At 38.6% G+C, this 20,754-nt stretch overlaps 1 protein-coding gene across 1 annotated transcript in view; it reads right to left on the minus strand.

Moving 5' to 3' along the window:
* The window catches only part of LOC115213213 (voltage-dependent T-type calcium channel subunit alpha-1G-like), an 865,045-nt gene that overhangs the window by 234,538 nt on the left and 609,753 nt on the right, over positions 1-20,754 (minus strand). The window contains exon 17 of the mRNA XM_036503838.1: positions 19,642-19,665. Coding sequence (XP_036359731.1) covers positions 19,642-19,665 — 24 coding nt within the window. The remainder of the gene's footprint in view (positions 1-19,641; positions 19,666-20,754) is intronic.

A 20,754-nucleotide genomic window follows, 5' to 3' on the forward strand; every position in this document is an offset into this window, starting at 1 on the left:
CAAAGGGGGTTGGCATGGGTGCCTGTCGTACGGTCGCATTGGAGTATTTTACGTGCCACGGCCACGAGTCGGATAGTGCTTTTTACGTACCACCAGGCCAGGGATCCTGGCTGGTTCAATTCGTTTCGATTTCGATTTCGATTTCGCTTGCCCCAACATGTCTTCGCAAGCATGGGGGGTTGGCATGGGTGTCTGTCGTCGGATGAGGTTCTATATCGACTTCGCTTGCCTCAACCGGTCTTTGTGTCCAAGGGAGGAAAGGCATTCATAAGTGGGCTGGGCTCACTTGTCCTGCCTGGTCTTCTCACGTACAGAATATTTCCAAAGGTCTCGGTCTCTGGTCATTTCCTCAGTGAGGCCTAAAGTTCGAAGGTCGTGCTTCACCACCTCGTCCCAGGTTTTCCTGGGTCTACCTCTTCCACGGGTTCCCTCAACTGCTAGGGATTGGCACTTTCTCACACACCTATCTTCATCCATTCTCGCCACATGACCATACCAGCGCAATCGTCTCTCTTGCACACCACAACTGATGCTTCTTAGGTACAACATTTCTCTCAAGGTGCTAACGCTCTGTCGAGTATGTACACTGACATTACACATCCATCGGAGCATACTGGCTTCATTCCTCACGAGCTTACGCATGTCCTCAGCAGTCACGGCCCATGTTTCGCTGCCATGTAGCATGGCTGTTCGTACACACATATATATATATATATATATAATATATATATATATACACACATGATTTAAGAGTACACCTTTGATGCAAGTCTCATGAAATGCCACTCTAATACATAAAATTGCAAATATTATGTAAATTTCTACTTTGACCTTTTACGTAAATTAGAGTTGAAAGCAGAGTTGGTACAGAAACTGTTGTAACTGATCATTATAGATGTTTTAAAGACAAATTTTTCATGTTTGTTGCAATTACATGGCTTTGCCAGTATATATGCAGTGAAGTTTTACAATAGCGTCGTATTTGTAATGACTGCTATTTCCAGTAAATATTGGTGCCTTGTTGTACTACTCATCTGTATATATATATATATATCAAGAAGTCAGAAAATGGAGAAATATCGATGAACAACAATTGACTTACATCAATTATTATTTATTAACTGAATACAAATAGACTGTATCCCATCTAACAGCTGTTTCTGCTTCCAGTGTTGCATGGTATTTCCATTGATATGCTAAGAATAGTTATCATATATGGTAATACTTGTGACCAAGACCTTTGGAGATATGCTGTGCTTGAAAAGACCTGAGAAGCCAAGTGAGATTGTAGCTGTGGTTGATGTCAGTGTTACATAACTGGCCCATTTAAAAGTACCCTTCAGTCATCAGGCAATATGGTGTACTTAAGAAGACCTGATTACAGTGTTGGTGGCACATAAAAAAGCAACATTTGAGTGTCACCAATGCCAGTTCTACCTGACTGGGTCCCATGCTGGTGGCATATAAAAAAGCACCATTCAAGCATGACTGATGCCAGTGCCGCTTAACTAACACATGTGCTGGTGGCATGTAAGTGCTGCCTGACTGGCTCCCATGCTGGTGGCATATAAAAAGCACCCACTACACTCTCAGAGTAGTTGGCATTAGGAAGGGCATCCAGCTGTAGAAATCAAGCCAAAAAAGACAAGAATCTAGTGCTGTTCTCCAGCTTATCAGTTCCATTCAAACTGCTTATCCCGTGCCAACAAAGAAAAAAAACGGATGTTAAATGATAAAAATGATGATGATGATGAGTTCTGGCTCATCATATTTTTCAAAATCCAGGTAATCTGTATATAAGAAAACCATTAAGGAAGTTCATTATGAATATATAATCTCTTTCTAATTATGAATGAAATTAATTTAAATTACTTTATATGTTCAACTTTGAGAATCCTTATGATCAAAGTCAGATTTAAAAATGGTAGCCACTGCAATGCTTTATATTAGACATAGACTGATTACTATTAAATAATAAAAAAATCCTTTACTTTTAAACAAAAGGCTCCATAATAATATTTTGCCTTCAGTCATCTAAAAGCCTCATTCCAATTTTGATAATGGTAACTGGTTTACTCTGCTATTTGATTTTCATTTTGTAACATATGGAAACAAAATAACCTCAGGCAAAATAGCAATTTTCTTTTACTCATCTTTCTAAATGATCATTTTGCATTATATAACTTCAATAGTTTAAATGAACTAATATGTCTAATATTCCTACAACACAGTTACTGTAGGAGGTTGTCAGCTATAGAAGAACTGTAATTATGAATTCTTATAACCTGACTGAGCCACGTGACCTAGTAGTTATATATATATATATATACACATATATGCTGGCATGATAATGAGGATGATATATATATGGCACATAAAAAACACCATCCGAGCGTGGCTGTCTGCCAGCCTCGTCTGGCACCTGTGTCGGTGGCACATAAAATCACCCACTACACTCTCGGAGTGGTTGGCGTTAGGAAGGGCATCCAGCTGTAGAAACACTGCCACATCTGACTGGCCTGGTGCAGCCTTCGGGCTTCCCAGACCCCAGTTGAACCGTCCAACCCATGCTAGCATGGAAAGCGGACGTTAAACGATGATGATGATGATGATGATATATTGATAGAAATGGTAAGACAACAAAAGAATGAAAGAGACCTCGATATTATGTAAATAGAGGAATTTATTTGTAAATGTAATATGTGATAATTATTCACCTGCCATGATAAAACTCTGAGTTTCAGATGTCGGGGTGGAAATCCATGCCACCATCTCTTCAGTTATCTGGCCATCATACAATTTTTTACAATGGCTAGATAACTGAAGAGATGGGGACATGGATTTATCATGGTTACTGAATAATTGTCACATATTACATTTACAGATAAATTCCTCTATTTACATAATACCAAGGTCTCTTTCATTTTTTGTTGTCTTACCATTACTATCAATATATATATATATACATATATATCATCCTCATCATCATGCCAGCATATATGTGTATATATATAACCACTAGGTCTGTATATATATGTATATGTGTATGTATCATCATCATCATCATCAATAATTTCACAATATTTAATATTTCGATTATATGTAATTTTCTAGATGGTGTAATTTAATTTTTCATTTTGAATTGATAAAAGGTGTTTTTTTTCTAATTATATATATATGTATATATATATATATATATATATATACACCACATATATATATATATATATATTATATATATATATATAATATATATATATATATATATATATATTATATATATATATACATACACATACATATACATATGCAGAGGTTATCAAGTGGTTGTAGTGATGGTGGTGGCTCCCTCCACACCACATATGTGATGAGCTTTCACACAGTTTCCATCCAACAAATTCACTTACAATACATTGGTCAGCCTGGGGTTATAGTAGAAGACATTTGCCCAAGGTACCATGCAGTAGGAGTGAACCTCAAACCTTATGGTTGCAAAGTGAATTTCTTTACCACACGGTCATACTAACAAGAAATAAGTCAAGGAGAAAAACCTGGTGCTAAGATAAGCTTCAGAAAGAATAAAAAGAAAGAACTAGGAATTTGACAAGACAAATCATTGCATAAACTTCACTTAACCCATGACATTTTGGAATAATGAAGATTGCAATGATGATAATTGTAATTATAACAGCAACGATTATGATGTAGAATAAGATACCATGAGGTTGTGACAAATTCATAATTATTGTTTATTAAAAGATAATTAATAAAGGATTTATCATTATGGGAATATATAATTTTCAAGAATTTTACCAAAATATGTTTTGGGTATTTTCTGCTATGTCTTTAGATTAAGTACTTTAGCACTTATCCTTTCATTTGAAAAATTCAAATTTTAAAAGAAATGTTCATTCTAGTCTATGCTATTTCTTACACAAGATCTAAAAACAAGAGAGAGAGGGAGAGGGAGGAGAGAGAGAGAGAGAGAGAGAGATTTGATTAACGCAACGAAAATTATTCATAACAAAGAAACAAGAACAATTAATCTAATTCTTCATTTATTCTGAATCAGTAGAAACCTTTCAAGTAGAAAAAGGGAAGGGAAAAGAATGTGTTGTTTTAAATCAACAGGGGACAAATCTTTCAATAATATTGTCACAGAATGTTAAATTGATTAGATATCTTGATGAGAGTAAAAAAACATTAATCTTAACTGAAACATGCAAACAAGGTTTGATTATCTTGAAAAGTTTTAAAGTGTTATGCAAAGAGACCATTATATTCAGAGAGAGGCAAATGAAATGTTAAGAGTATCATATGTAAGGTTACTGTTGGGTAGATTGTTTTTAAAACAGCTGATGCCAGTAGATGAGAAATTAAGAATTTAAGAGAAAAATCTGTAAATGTATTAGGTATGCCTACCCTTTGAAACACAAGCTTATCTAAATCTATATCAAGATTTAATTTACATCTAATTTTATTTTGTGTATCCTTTCATTTCCATTTTACTTTAACACAGATGCATTTTCTTTCTATTTCGTTTCTTCCTTCCTTTATTCTCTCTTTTCCCAACTCTCTCTCTCTCTCTCTCTCAAAGACAGAATTTAAATGAAAATGCAATAATTCATCCCAATCTATCCAAGATGAACTAAATTACACATATCTTCTGCTGACTGATCAAGAATGATACAATGTTTGTTTTTTTTTTCTATCATGCAATGATTATCACATTTGGCTGGAAAGTAGGATGAGTAAAAGTATGTTTGCATGTATGTGCATATGCATTTGCAGTTGTGTGCACATGTATATGTGTATGTATATAAATATATATATATGTATATATATATATATATATATATATATATATAATATATATATATATAATATATATATATATATATATTATATATATATATACATATATATACATATGCACACACATGTGTGTGTTTGTGTGTGTATATAAATATATATGTGCAAAAAATATAAGTATTAATTCATATTTGAATATATATATTTATATATATATAGTGAGAGAGAGCAGGAGAGAGTGGGGGTAGAAAGGGGGTAGAGAGGGTGAGAGTGAGGGTAAGAAAATTGTAGAGGTACCCCTGTGATATAGAGATCATTGTATATAAGATGGAGATCAAATCTCTAGACAGGTGCTGTGATACTACCTCAAAGTTGTATACTGGTATGACGGAAGGTTTCTTCAAAAGAAGATGTTACAATCATACCCCTTCTTTCAGAAACACAATAATTATATAATATACCTGTACACACATATTTATTGATGGAAAAAAAAGATATAGATACATTAAGTACATTTATACACACACGAATGCACGTGCATGCACACACACACACACATGCACACAAAATAGATAAATAGATAGGTAAATTTATAGTGAGAGAGAATGAGAGTGAGAGAGAAAAAGAGATTGATAGAGGGAGAGAGAGAGAATGAAAAAGAATAGAGTTGAATGAAAATCATGGTTTTTTTTATCTATATACTCAGGATTTTGTAGTGCATTGGTTAATCTAGTTTTCCAAAGGTTAAGAGAAACACATATTCAATCAATTGTAAAATATTCTCTGATGCTTATATGAAGAAGAAACGGAAAATGATTCTGGCAGAAAACAATGTTGTAGGCAGTTGCTAAGTTACCATCAACACTTTGCATCAAAAGCTAAAAAGGTGGGAGGAGAAGGAGGGAGGGACAATATTAAATATTGATAATATTGTTTTATCAAGAATAGATCATCTTGTCATCAACTAGAAATAGAACTGTCCCTATAGGTGGTGGTGAGAGAGAGAGAGAGAGAGGGAGGAAGAAAGCGACTGAGTGTGGGGAAAGAAGGAAAGAGAAAGGGAGGAAGAATCAGGAGGACGTGGAGAGAGAGAAAGAGAGAAAAAGAAAGTGAATGTGAGAGAGACAAAGGGGAAAGAAGGAAAGTGAAAGTAAGAAGAAAAAGAGAGAGGGAACAATAAGTGAGAGAAAAAATGGGATAGAAAGAAAGAGGAGAGAGGGAGAAGGGCATTAAGTGAAGAGAATGAAAGAGAGGGAGAGAGAGAGAGACGAGGAGGGTAAAGTTATTTTTGTATGCAGGGTTGTGGAGGAGGGAATGGAGGAAGAAAATAGAAGGAAAAGGAAAGGAAGGAGAAATAAAAGTGGCAAGAAAATAGGTGTAAGTTAAGAAAGACAGGTAAAGAAAATTTCATTTAATTTATGCAGAAAGGAAAAGTACAAAGCAAAGGAACTCACACACACACACAGACACACACAGACACGGGCACACACACACACACACACATTGCTGCTGCTCTGCTCTCAAACATACACGCAAACACATAGGCAGAGATGGAAGAAGCAACAGATTAAAATTTAAAATGTACTAAAAGTTAAAGGAATAAAAAGTAAAAATAAAACGCAAGGAAAAGATACAGAAATATATTTTACAAATAGAATAAATTTCATAAAAATAAATTATTCACATGTTTGTTTGCTAATCATGTAATTATTATTATTTTAAAACTTAATTTTTTATAGGAATGGACATGGCAGTGTGGTAAGAAGTTTGCCTCCTAACTACATGGTTCTGGGTTCAATCCTACTGCATGGCACCTTGGGGAGGTGTCTTCTATTGTCCTGACCAATATGTACTATTTGAGTGCTGGGGTTGATGTAATCAATTTACCCCTTCCCTGTAATTGCTGACCTTGAACCATTATTATTATTATTATTATTATTATTATTTGTGCCCCGTGCTAGTAGGGTGCTAAGAGCACCTTCCGAGCATGATCGTTGCCAGAGCGGCTAATTGGCTTCCATGCCGGTGGCATGTAGGAGGCACCATTCAAGTGGGATCGTTACCAGCATCACCTTACTGGCATCTGTGCCATTGGCATATGTAAAAAGATTCGAGTGAGGTCGTTACCAGTATCGCCTGACTGGTCCCCATGCTGGTGGCATGTAAAAGCACCCACTACACTCTCGGAGTGGTTGGCATTAGGAAGGGCATCCAGCTGTAGAAACTCTGCCAGATCAAGACTGGAGCCTGGTGTAGCCATCTGGTTCGCCAGCCCACAGTCAAACCGTCCAGCCCATGCTAGCATGGAAAGCAGATGTTAAACGACAATGATTATTATTATTGTTATTATTATTATTATTATTATTATTATTATTATTATTATTATACAAAGGGAGGCTGATTAGTAGAATCATTTCAGCCATTCACATTCTTAGTTCAAACCCTGCCAAGATCAACTCCACTTTCATTTCTCCAGGGCTGACAAAATGAAAAGTACCTGTCATTTATTCAGGTCAATAGTATTGAGTAACGTCTTTATCCCACTTTTCTGGCCTTGCCTCTATGCTAGAAACAATTAAGGCAGTGGATTGATAGAATCATGAGAACATTGAAATAAATGCCTCTCCTAACTGTAAATTCATAGAGAGCATTACAAAAATAAAATAGATCAACAACCTTCTTATTAACATTGCAGGCATGTAAACCAGAGAATGATCAGTGTAATTTACAAATTTGAATGTAAAAGTTTAAGTAACAACTTTCATAATTTCAACTGTTACATTGGCCAAACAGGTACAATACACTCTTGTAGGCTCACTATTACCACTATAAATTCTCTGAGAAAAACACACTACATAACAAGCTAGTAGAAGAATGAAAGTGGATTAAAACATTGGTTAACCGTATACATGATCGTGTTTCAGGCTTAAAGTAATAAAAAAACATTACTTTTTGCCTTCATCAGTGTCTTTTGACATCTATTTTTCAGTGCATGGTGAGGCACAAGCCAAGCCCTTGTTATAATTATGTATATAATTATAAAATATTTATAAAATTTACCTATGAGGTTTTATTTCCGTGCTGACCATTTGGTAAAAATCATTAATGATTTTACCCTTTATTATTATATGTATATATATATATATATATATATATATATATATATATACACATATATTACATATAGTGGTTTTCAAGATTCTGGCCAGCTAACTGAGATTAACAGTGACAAAATGAAGGAGTAAGTTGACACCAATGAAGATGATCACATATATTCTTCAAAGATCCAAATTTAGTGTTGAAAACCATCTGCATCAACTCGGTAACACCATCAGGCTTGATGCTTGGTTTTAACATCCACTGAATGTGGATAACCTCACCCAATGGATTTCCGTCTGCCATTTGTTGCATAAATGTAAAGAAAATGAACCCCTTTCTATTTTTTAAGAAAATGGTAATAGGGGACAAAAAATGGAATATCTATAACAATTTGAAGTGCCAACAATCATGAAGGAAGTGTGGTGAACCACCAAAAACAATCTCCAGAGCAGGACTTCACCTCAAGAAGGTTATGCTTTCAATTTGGTGGGATTGGAGGACTGTTGTATTTTATGAGCTTCTTCCGACACTCATGACCATCACTTCGGATATGTACTGTGACTAACTGGACAAATTGAATGCTGCGATCCACCAGAAGTGTTCAGCACTAGATAATCATAAGGGCATTTGTCTTTCATTTCAGCAATGCCAGATTGCTCACTTCTTTGCAGATGTGTCAGCAGTTACTGGGCATGGCTGGGAAGTTTAGCCTCACCCTCCATATTTGCCGGACCTTGAGCCTTTAGGTTTCCTACTCTTTCTGTTTCTTCCAAGCTCACTGAATGGGGACTGTCAAGTTCGAAAAAGATGTAAAAATACACCTGGAAGAGATTTTTGCCAGTAAAGACAGGAAATTCTTTGAGTAGGAAATAATGGATTAGTCTACAAGATAGCAGAAGATACTGGAATGAAGTGATAATTATATCTTGGACTGAATAGATAGTTTGTATTTAAAACTTGTGCATCATTTTCACTTATAAAACTGAATGGACAGTTTGGCCAATGCAATATATATATATATTATATATATATATATATATATATATCTATATATATATATATATATCTCAACACACATGCACACACACACAAGCACACGCACACATATAAGTGTATGTATGCGTGTATGTGTATCTGTCTATCTATTGTCTGTCTATAAATATAAGTAAAACTAACTGTAAATATATACATCTATATCTAATGATCTATAACTAATACGAAGAGACACTTACTTCAAAATAAAATCGAGTTATTTTTTGAAATAAATAGATAATGTATTTTATTACCAGACATAGTCATGTATCTAGAAGTCAGACATTCATCCAGAATTAACTTAATGAAATGAGCTGTTATAGTAATTATAGGAATAAATATTTCAAAGTTATACAGTCATACTCAAAATAATTCTTTTGTGAGAAGTGATTAACCAGAGCTCAAATTAAAAGTGGAGAATAAATAAGCAATGATAAATATGCTTCTGGTCAGCATGTCTAAAGAGATATCAGTTTTGTCTAATGGCAATAATTGATGGAAGACTGATGGTAACACACTCCTGTCTCCCATATATAATATATATAAGAATTTTTTGCATAATAAGATAAAAAAACCAAGGCTGTATAGATATTAGAGCATTTATAGACAGAAGGTCTTACAGCTGTTTCTAGGATATTAATTAATAATATCCCTTCATCGGAGATGGTGTGAGAGGAAAAATTAAGTCATAGTTAGTTTTGATGTGATACAAAATAGCGAGTTAGGTGGAGGAAAGAAAATAGATGTAAGATATGCAGGGGTATTGAATTTGTAAATCTGTTTTATAGGCATATATATATATATATATATATATATATATATATATATGTATGTATGTAGGTATGTATGTAAAATTATATGGTTTAGTGGTTTGGGTGTTGCACTCAAGATTGTAACATCATGATTTTGATTTCCAGACTGGGCATTCCACTGTGTTCTTGAGCAAGACACTTCATTTCCTGTTGCTTTGCAATCATTTCACCATTTGACATGTGGCACATTGTATACTTGTACAGGTAATGTCGATTCGATGGAGGCAGTGAACTTATGTGAACACAAACCTTTGATCACTATAAACAAACCATTTACGTGTTTCTTTGGTGAGAAATTGCAGAACCCTCATATGTTGTTTAACAATGAGAGAGTCTATAACCTATCTATCTATCCATCCATCCATCCATCCATCCATCCACACACATACACACACACACACACACACACACACACACACACACACACACACACACACACATACACCACACACACACACAGACACACACACATACACCACACACACACACATATGGCACTCCGTCAGTTATTATGACATGGGTTCCAGCTGATCTGATCAATGGAACAGCTGGCTTGTGAAATTAACATGCAAATGGCTGAGTACTCCACAAACACATGTACCCTTAATGTAGTTCTCAGAGAGATTCAGTACGACACAGTGTGTGACAAAGCTGGCCCTTTAAAATACAGGCACTACTCATTTTAGTCAGCTGAGTGGACTGGAGCAACGTGAAATAGTGTCTTGCCCAAGGACACAGCACGTCACCAGGAATTGAACTCATGATCTTACAATCTTAAGCTGAATACCTTAACCACTAAGCCACATGCTTTCACACACACACAGAGACACACATACCATCAGCATCATCATCATCATCACCACCACCACCACCACCACCACTTTTTAACATTCTTGTTCCATGGGTAGACAGCTTGACAAGATCCTATGGCTCCCGAAACTGTAACATGCTCCACTGTCTACATTGGCACAGTTTTATGGCTGGAAATCCTACCTAATACCTACCACTTTACTGTGTGCCTTTTTATGTGCCACCAGCACATCTCTCTCTCTCTCTAAACACACACACACACACACAAAACATGCTTTGTATTGTTTCCATTTACCAAATTCACTCACAGGGCATTGATTGATATGTGTGTTCTTCCTTTCGGTTACCATATCCAAGTTTCATGTGAACATAACATGTTCTGCTAACCTTACAATTCCAGTCAAGATGACATTAACAGCTTTTCCATTAAAGACATTGCACTGTCTTTAATGGAAATATGAATAGCATATTTAGATTAAAAGTTGAGAACAGAACTGAAATTCATGATTGAATTCAGGAAAGGAGTCCTCAGCAACTATTTCTTACGTATTTAATTTCCATTGCTCTTCACTGAAACAAAGACAGAATAACAAAATGCGTCAATATAATCCAGTAATTAATTAACTATTTTGTTAGTGACTAATCTTGTATTGAGTGCTGTATGACATTAGCAGAGCACTTTCTTGAGTTCTTTCTATAAAGTTTATAGAATTTGAAATTCTATACAATTTGAAAAAAGGATCCTCTGGGATTAATTAACTGACTAGATCCAAAATTTAAACAAATTCATAATCATAGTCTAAATTTTAATACTCAAACTTGTTTCTGGGAAATTTATGCACACACACACATACACACACACACACACAGATTTTCTCTCAGAAATAAGCTTTATATATATAAGTATATCAACATCAGCAATATCAAAATCAAATCAAATGGAAATTGTAGTTGTGAGCCCTGTGCCAGTAGCACGTAAAAAGCACCATCCGAATGTGGCTGATGCCAGTGCTGCTGCTTTGACTGGCTTCTGTACTGGTGGCACATAAAAAGCACCATCTGATCATTGTCGATTCCAGCTCCTCTGGCTCCTTGTGCCAGTGGTACATAAAAAGCACCCACTATACTCTCAGACTGGTTGGCATTAGGAATAGTATCCAGCCGTAGAAACACTACCAGATCTGACTGGCCTGGTGCAGCCTCCTGACTTCCCAGACCCCAGTCGAACCATCCAACCCATGCCAGCATGGAAAACGGATGTTAAACGATGATGATAATGATGTATATATTTATATATATAGAGTATATATGTATATTATTTACACATACATACATAATCTCATCACCATATATATATATATATATGTATGTATGTATATGTGTCTGTGTGTGTGAAGGCACATGGCTCAGTGGTTAGAGTGTCGTGCTTATGATCGTGAGGTTGTGACTTCGATTCCTGGTACTTATTTTATCAACTCCCAAAAGATGAAAAGCAAATATTGATAATAATAATAATAATCCATGGATGAAATTTATAAATATTAAAATTTTTTTTTTTTTTTTCTTACTTGTTTCAGTCATTTGACTGCGGCCATGCTGGAGCACCGCCTTTAGTCGAGCAAATTGACCCCGGGACTTATTCTTTGTAAGCCCAGTACTTATTCTATCGGTTTCTTTTGCTGGACCGCTAAGTTACGGGGACATAAACACACCAGCATCGGTTGTCAAGCAATGCTAGGGGGACAAACACAGACACACAAACACACACATACATATATATATATATATATACATATATACGACAGGCTTCTTTGAGTTTCGGTCTACCAAATCCACTCACAAGGCTTTGGTCGGCCCGAGGCTATAGCAGAAGACACTTGCCCAAGATGCCACGCAGTGGGACTGAACCCGGAACCATGTAGTTGGTTAGCAAGCTACTTACCACACAGCCACTCCTGTTATGTGTGTTTCCACAAATCATGTTTCTTTTGATCGTAGTCTGTATTTTTGGAATGATTACAGTACAATCCATAAATGGTTGCTCAGGCAATTTTCATGGTGTTTCTGGTACCATCAAAGTATACATGTTTTTGTGTACCATCTTCACTTCACATTTGTAAACTGTATTACTTACCATGCAGTTGTTCTCTTTCCATTACCTTCTATTCCTCCCTACCAAATACAGACAGAACTGCCCACACACCCTAACTGACCTTTTGATTGGTGAAAATTGATAAACATCCTTGAGTTATACATTCTTTGCTTCCACCATTAGTGCCATATTGCCTGAAGAAATGAACACATGGATGAAGATCTACCCAATGTCCTTGGATACTACAAACTGTACTGTAATCATCTCTGGAATATGGACTACGACCATAAGAAACATGTAACTTGTGGAAATGTGTGTAACAATGCATTAAAATATATTTATAAATTCCATCCATGGATTGTTATTATTATTATTACCATATATATATATATATATATATATATATATATATGTAGATATTTTAGGTATGGTAGCTGAAGATTGCTCCACATTTTAAATTGATGTAATGATTGCATTGTTCAATTAGATGGAGTTGCATGAAATGATTGTACGGCATTACCTCTGGATATTCTTGTTGCTTATTTTGATTTTATATATATATATATATATATATATATGTAGATGTGAAATTCTGTATGAGACTTTCAGCATGTACATTCTGAGGACTTTGCATAAGCGATAAATAAATGAATAATTAAAAAATGCGCTTGCAAACATGTCTTTCAGTGCACACACACACACACACACACACATACACACACGCACACACATTGTTTAAAATGAAATTTTCCTGAGAAAATCAAATTTGTTTCACGTGTAAATTGGCTCCTTCTTTAATTACAGAAATCTCAAATTTTAAAATACACATAAAAAGGTTTTTATGTTCCCTTTCATATTCACTATCCTTTTACAGTTTGTCCAAAAATTAATTCAATAAAATTGACTATTTTACATCCTACTTATTTAATCAACATGTAAGAAATAGTTGTTGAAGCAGATATTAATTTTATAAGAGTATATTTTTACGCTGTTTTTCTAAACTATGCCAAAATAAGCATAAAAAAAACCAAAGGAAAAACAAAAAAAACCCCAAACAAAACAAATTGGTCCACAAATATTAACACTGATAATTCTAATATCTATATATTATGATTATAATTCAGATAAGTTTTGGTATTTATTATTATAATTATTTTACTTAAATGTTTGAAAGTTTATTTTTCTTGACACAGGTCTACGACGCTATTAGGACCAATACCACTTCCACCCCCACCCACAGCCTCAGGGTTGGCACCCTCAACGTTGGCACACTGAAAGGCAGATCTGGCGAGATAGTTGAATTGCTTGAACGAAGGTAGGTTGATATATGCTGCATTCAAGAAGTGAGGTGGAGAGGAGGTTCTGCTAGGTTCCTCACAGGCAAAGGACAGAGGTACAAGATTTTCTGGGCTGGGAATACTGACGGAGTCGGGGGGGGTGGGCATGCTTATCGCCGAAAAATGGGTAGATAAGGTAATCGAGGTAGTCAGAGTAAGTGACAGAATAATTAAGATTAGATTAGTGCTCCACCATAGTTTAGCAACTATTATATCGGCCTATGCCCCTCAGCCAGGGCTACCTGATGGACAGAAAGACTGTTTCTATGACACCCTACTGCAGACCACATCATTGACGAACGACAGGGACCTTCTCTTTGTGGCTGGTGACTTCAATGGGCATGTTGGACGATGTGCTGGGGGCTTCCATGGCGTGCATGGAGGCTACGGTTATGGTTCCCGCAACGAGGAGGGAACCAGGCTGCTGGAGTTCTGCGATGCGAATAGTCTTATGATTTGCAACACTAACTTCAGGAAACCGACAAGCCACCTGGTCACCTACCGATCGGGCCGGCATACTAGCCAAATCGACTACATCCTTGCCAGAAAAAGGGAAAGATGGCTGCTTATAAATGCCAAAACCTTCCCAGGTGAAGAATGCACCCCACAACATAGACTGGTAGTTAGTGACTTTAGGATCAGGACTAAGAGGGCGACTAGAAGACGACCAACATGGAGAAGAAGGGTCTGGAAGCTTAAAGACCCTGCGAATGGACAGAGATTTAGAGATATGTTATTTGAAGCCTTAGACGAAATGGAAGGGAGTATAGCTATGCATGGGTAGAAGACAACTGGACGCTTCTGAGGGACAACCTGCTGAAAGCCGCTGACCAGATCTGTGGCTGGTGCAAAGTCCCCTTAAGACCCAAAATAACGTGGTGGTGGAACAATATTGTTGACAGGGCTATTAGACAAGAAACAGGCTTGGAAGGCCTGGAAGAACGGTGGTAGCAGGAAGTGTATCATCTGCCAGAAGGGAAGCCAGGAGACAGGTCTATCTAGCCAGAGGGGAGGCAGATAAGGAAAAATTTGCCAATGTCCTGCGTCGTGAGGATGAAAGACTTGAGGTATTTCGTGTTGCAAGACAGTGTGTGAGAGAGAATCGTGACGTGGTAGGAGAGAAATGTGTTCGCAAGGATGACGGTTCACTTGCGCTTAATGAGGATGCAAAGAGAGAGGCTTGGAGACGCCACTATGATAGGTTGCTGAATGAAGAAAATGAATGGGATAAAGAGAGTCTGCCGAATGTCGACCCAACAGAGGGACCAGCAATCCGAGTTAAGAGTTCCTTAGTAGATAAGGCAATTAGAAGCATAAAAACAGGGAAGCCCCAGGCCCATCAGGAATTACTGCAGAGATGCTCAAAATATCTGGTGGTGTTGGCTATAGCTTAGTCACCCGTATAGTTAACCAGGTGATACACGAGGGGTCATACCCAATGACTGGTGTAGCAGCATAATAGTCAACTGCTACAAAGGTAAAGGCGACGCCCTAGAGACAAATAACTACAGGGGCATCAAGCTGCTGGATCAGGTAATGAAGGTTATGGAGAGGGTTATAGCCCAACTAATTAGAGAGAGAGTTAGCTTAGATGATATGCAGTTTGGGTTCGTGCCAGGGAAAAGTACTACTGATGCTATATTCCTGGTAAGACAGCTGCAGGAGAAATACCTAGCCAAAGATAAGCCCTTGTACCTGGCTTTTGTTGACTTGGAGAAAGCCTTTGACAGGGTCCCCCGATCCTTATCTGGTGGTCAATGAGGAAACTAGGGATAGAAGAATGGTTGGTGAGAGCTGTGCAAGCTATGTACAGAGACGCTGCTAGTAAGGTGAGGGTTGGCAACGAGTACAGTGAAGAATTCCGGGTAGAGGTTGGGGTCCACCAAGGTTCAGTCCTCAGTCCCCTCCTATTTATCATAGTCCTCCAGGCAATAACGGAGGAATTCAAGACAGGTTGCCCCTGGGAGCTCCTCTATGCTGATGACCTTGCTCTAATTGCTGAGTCACTATCAGAACTGGAGGAGAAGTTTCAGGTGTGGAAACAAGGATTAGAATCGAAGGGCCTTAGAATCAACCTAGCCAAAACCAAAGTCCTAATAAGTAGGAAGGTAGATCAATCACAAACGCCTTCAGGTAGATGGCCCTGCTCGATCTGTAAAAAAGGTGTAGGTAGAAACTCTATAAGATGCACCAAGTGTAAGCTATGGACACATAAGAGGTGCAGCAATGTCAAAGGAAGGCTAACTAGGAAAATAGTTTTTGTCTGTGGCAAATGCTCAGGAGCAATAAACACTGGAAATGTGCAGAGACCAACTTCTGCCACGTTCTAGAAGTAGTTGATAGCTTCCACTACCTAGGAGACCAAGTCAGTAGCGGGGGTGGGTGTGCTGAAAGTGTAACTGCTAGAGTAAGAATAGCCTGGGCAAAGTTTAGAGAGCTCTTACCCCTGCTGGTGACAAAAGGCCTCTCGCTCAGAGTAAAAGGCAGACTGTATGATGCATGTGTACGTACAGCCATGCTACATGGTAGTGAAACATGGGCCGTGACTGCTGAGGATATGCGTAAGCTCGCAAGAAATGAAGCCAGTATGCTCCGATGGATGTGTAATGTCAGTGTTCATAATCGTCAGAGTGTAAGTTCCTTGAGAGAAAAGTTGAACCTAAGAAGCGTCAGTTGTGGTGTGCAAGAGAGACGGCTGCGCTGGTATGGTCATGTGACGAGAAAGGCTGAAGATAGTTGTGTGCAAAAGTGCTACACCCTAGCAGTTGAGGGAACCTGTGGAAGAGGTAGACCCAGGAAAACCTGGGACGAGGTGGTGAAGCACGACCTTCGAACTTTAGGTCTCACTAAGGAAATGTCTAGAGACCGAGACCTATGGAAGTATGCTGTGCGTGAGAAGACCCGGCAAGACTAGTCAGGCCATAACCCGTGGCCCCTACCTGGGACGTAGTCAGTCCTCCTGTGCATACCTTCCTTCTTGAAGACCTGTTGAGGCAAGTGAAAATCAAATCAAAACAAATCAAAATAGATGAACATCAGTGGAATTGTATTCTTTGTGGTACCAGTGCCGGTGGCACACAAGAAAACCACCCAAACGTGGCCGTAGCCAGTACCGCATCGACTGGCCTCCGTGCTGTGGGCACAACAAACACCATCCGATCGTGGCCGTTCGCCAGCCTCATCTGGCACCTGTGTCGGTGGCACATAAAGACACCATCCGAAGACCCGGCGACGTAGTCAGTCCACCTGTGTATGCCTTCCCTCTTATGACACTTGTGAAGACCTGTTGAGGCAAGTGTGTGACACTTGTGAAGACCTGTTGAGGAAGAGGCAAGTGTGTGACACTTGTGGAGACCTGTTGAGGCAAGTGTGTGACCCTTGTGAAGACCTGTTGAGGCAAGTGAAAATCAAACCAAAAAAAATAGATGAACATCAATGGAATTTGTATCTTTGTGGTTCCAGTACCGGTGGCACACAAGAAAACCATCCGAACGTGGCCGTAGCCAGTACCGCATCGACTGGCCTCCGTGCTGTGGGCACAACAAACACCATCTGATCGTGGCCGTTCGCCAGCCTCATCTGGCACCTGTGTCGGTGGCACATAAAAACACCATCCGAAGACCCGGCGACGTAGTCAGTCCACCTGTGCATACCTTCCCTCTTATGACACTTGTGAAGACCTGTTGAGGCAAGTGTGTGACACTTGTGAAGACCTGTTGAGGCAGAGGCAAGTGTGTGACACTTTGTGAAGACCTGTTGAGGCAGAGGCAAGTGTGTGACACTTGTGGAGACCTGTTGAGGCAAGTGTGTGACACGTGTGACACTTGTGAAGACCTGTTGAGGCAAGTGAAAATCAAACCAAATCAAAATAGATGAACATCAATGGAATTTGTATCTTTGTGGTTCCAGTACCGGTGGCACACAAGAAAACCATCCGATCGTGGCCGTTCGCCAGCCTCATCTGGCACCTGTGTCGGTGGCACATAAAAACACCATCCGAAGACCCGGCGACGTAGTCAGTCCACCTGTGCATACCTTCCTACTTATGACACTTGTGAGACCTGTTGAGGCAAGTGTGTGACATTTGTGTAGACCTGTTGAGGCAAGTGAAAATCAAATCAAATCAAATCAAATCAAACCAAATCAAAATAGATGAACATCAATGGAATTTGTATGTTTGTGGTACCAGTACCGGTGGCACACAAGAAAACCATCCGAACATGGCCGTAGCCAGTACCGCATCGACTGGCCTCTGTGATGTGGGCACATAACAAACACCATCCGATCGTGGCCGTCCGCCAGCCTCATCTGGCACCTGTGTCGGTGGCACATAAAAACACCAACCGAAGACCCGGCAAGACTAGTCAGGCCATAACCCATGGCCCCTACTTGGGACGTAGTCAGTCCACCTGTGCATACCTTCCTTCCTTCTTGTGACACTTGTGAAGACCTGTTGAGGCAAGTGAAAATCAAATCAAATCAAATCAAAATAGATGAACATCAATGGAATTTGTATCTTGTGGTACCAGTGCCGGTGGCACACAAGAAAACCATCCGAACATGGCCGTAGCCAGTGCCGCATCGACTGGCCTCCGTGCTGTGGGCACGCAACAAACACCATCCGATCGTGGCCGTTCGCCAGCCTCATCTGGCACCTGTGTCGGTGGCACATAAAAACACCATCCGAAGACCCGGCAAGACTAGTCAGGCCATAACCCGTGGCCCCTACTTGGGACGTAGTCAGTCCACCTGTGCATACCTTCCTTCTTGTGACACTTGTGAAGACCTGTTGAGGCAAGTGAAAATCAAATCAAATCAAAACAAATCAAAATAGATGAACATCAATGGAATTTGTATCTTGTGGTACCAGTGCCGGTGGCACACAAGAAAATCATCCGAACGTGGCCGTAGCCAGTACCGCATAGACTGGCCTCCGTGCTTTGGGGACGTAACAAACACCATCCGATCGTGGCCGTCCGCCAGCCTCATCTGGCACCTGTGTCGGTGGCACATAAAAACACCATCTGAGCGTGGCCGTCTGCCAGCCTCGTCTGGCACCTGTGTCGGTGGCACATAAAAACACCATCCGAGCGTGGCCGTTCGCCAGCCTCGTCTGGCACCTGTGTCGGTGGCACATAAAATCACCCACTACACTCTCGGAGTGGTTGGCGTTAGGAAGGGCATCCAGCTGTAGAAACACTGCCAGATCTGACTGGCCTGGTGCAGCCTTCGGGCTCCCCAGACCCCAGTTGAACCGTCCAACCCATGCTAGCATGGAAAACGGACGCTAAATGATGATGATGATGATGATGATGAATCAGATAATGTATCCATTTTGAAGTGATGTCACAAAAAAGCATATGTTTACTCAAAGCTGATTCAAATAAAGACACTGACAATAGCAGCAAAAAACAGTAATGATAAAGACAAAGCAAGCTTCACATAATGGCTGAGGAAATTTTCTGTAATATGTTATTGTGGGGTAGGACTGCTGGAATGAAAATAACCATGCAAATTATATTAGACATTCATTAACATGCCACTCACATTAGAACATAGAAAATGAGTAAAAAGCCCCAAAGACAATGAAAAAGGAATAATTCAAAGCAGAGAGAGAGCGAGAGAAAGAGGGAGTTAAAAAACCTACCTGAAGATATATGTGACTGAAAAGCTGAAGAGAAATAACAATTTACCAAAAAAAAAAAGAAAAAAGAAAAAAAAAAGCAAAATGGGTATATTAGGATGAGAGCAAGAGGAAACATAAAAAAATGTAAAGAAATTGGCTGAAATAAGAATTTTCAGTTTGTTACTTTGTAAGGCTTCATCATCGATGGCAGTTTTATATACTAAATGATAGTAGTGTTAGTGTCAAACATAGAGGAAACAGAGTGCATGGGCAATAATATGAATTTGCTATATTATAAATAGTGATGTTTATCATACTGATAATAATAATGAGTATAAGGATAAAACATCTTGTCACATTAAATGTTATTAATATTTGATATTATCACTGCAAACACCTTTCCTTTGGTTGAGAAGGGTTGGTAGTTTTCCTCCTGTCTACTGGCTATGGTGAAAGAGGTTGAATGGTGCAGATGATTGAAATGACTGAAAATAGACACTTTTCTTCTTGATCAACTTCTTCATGTATTACTGAGAAAGGAAGATGATGGTACAGAGAGAGAGAGAGAGAGAGAGAGAGTGAGCAAGAGAAAGAGAGAAAGAAAGTGTGTGAAAGAGAGGGAGAGAGGGAGAGAGAGAAAGAGGTTATGATTTCCAGTAAGCTTGCTGAAAGGTGAGTGAGAGCGAATGGGCCTACTCTCAGCTTGCACCTGTAGGTAGGAGAATACAATTAGATGAGTGTACTCATAGTAATCTGGGATCTATGAAAAACTCTGATTGGCTCCAGATAGCTGTCCTCTTACTAGTACTTTACTTTTATACTGGTACCTTTCATGTCTGTCTTTTCATAATCAAATCAATGCAATCCCTGCTCTCCACAAACCAACCAGTTTTTCCTTATTTGTTCTTGTTATACATCATTATCCATTGCCTTTCTGGCAACTAAAGAAATTATTATTACTGTTATTATTATTATTATAACTTCTCCTCCTCCTCCTCCTCCTCCTCCTCCTCCACCTCATTGTTATTATTATTATTATTATTATTATTATTATTATTATTATTATTTTATGTTTGACTTTTGCTTTACATTTGTACAAGTTGGCTCCAAGTCTCACCCAGAGACCTCAAGAGA

The sequence above is a fragment of the Octopus sinensis genome, linkage group LG6 (genome assembly GCF_006345805.1).
Source record: "Octopus sinensis linkage group LG6, ASM634580v1, whole genome shotgun sequence".
NCBI lineage: Eukaryota > Metazoa > Mollusca > Cephalopoda > Octopoda > Octopodidae > Octopus > Octopus sinensis.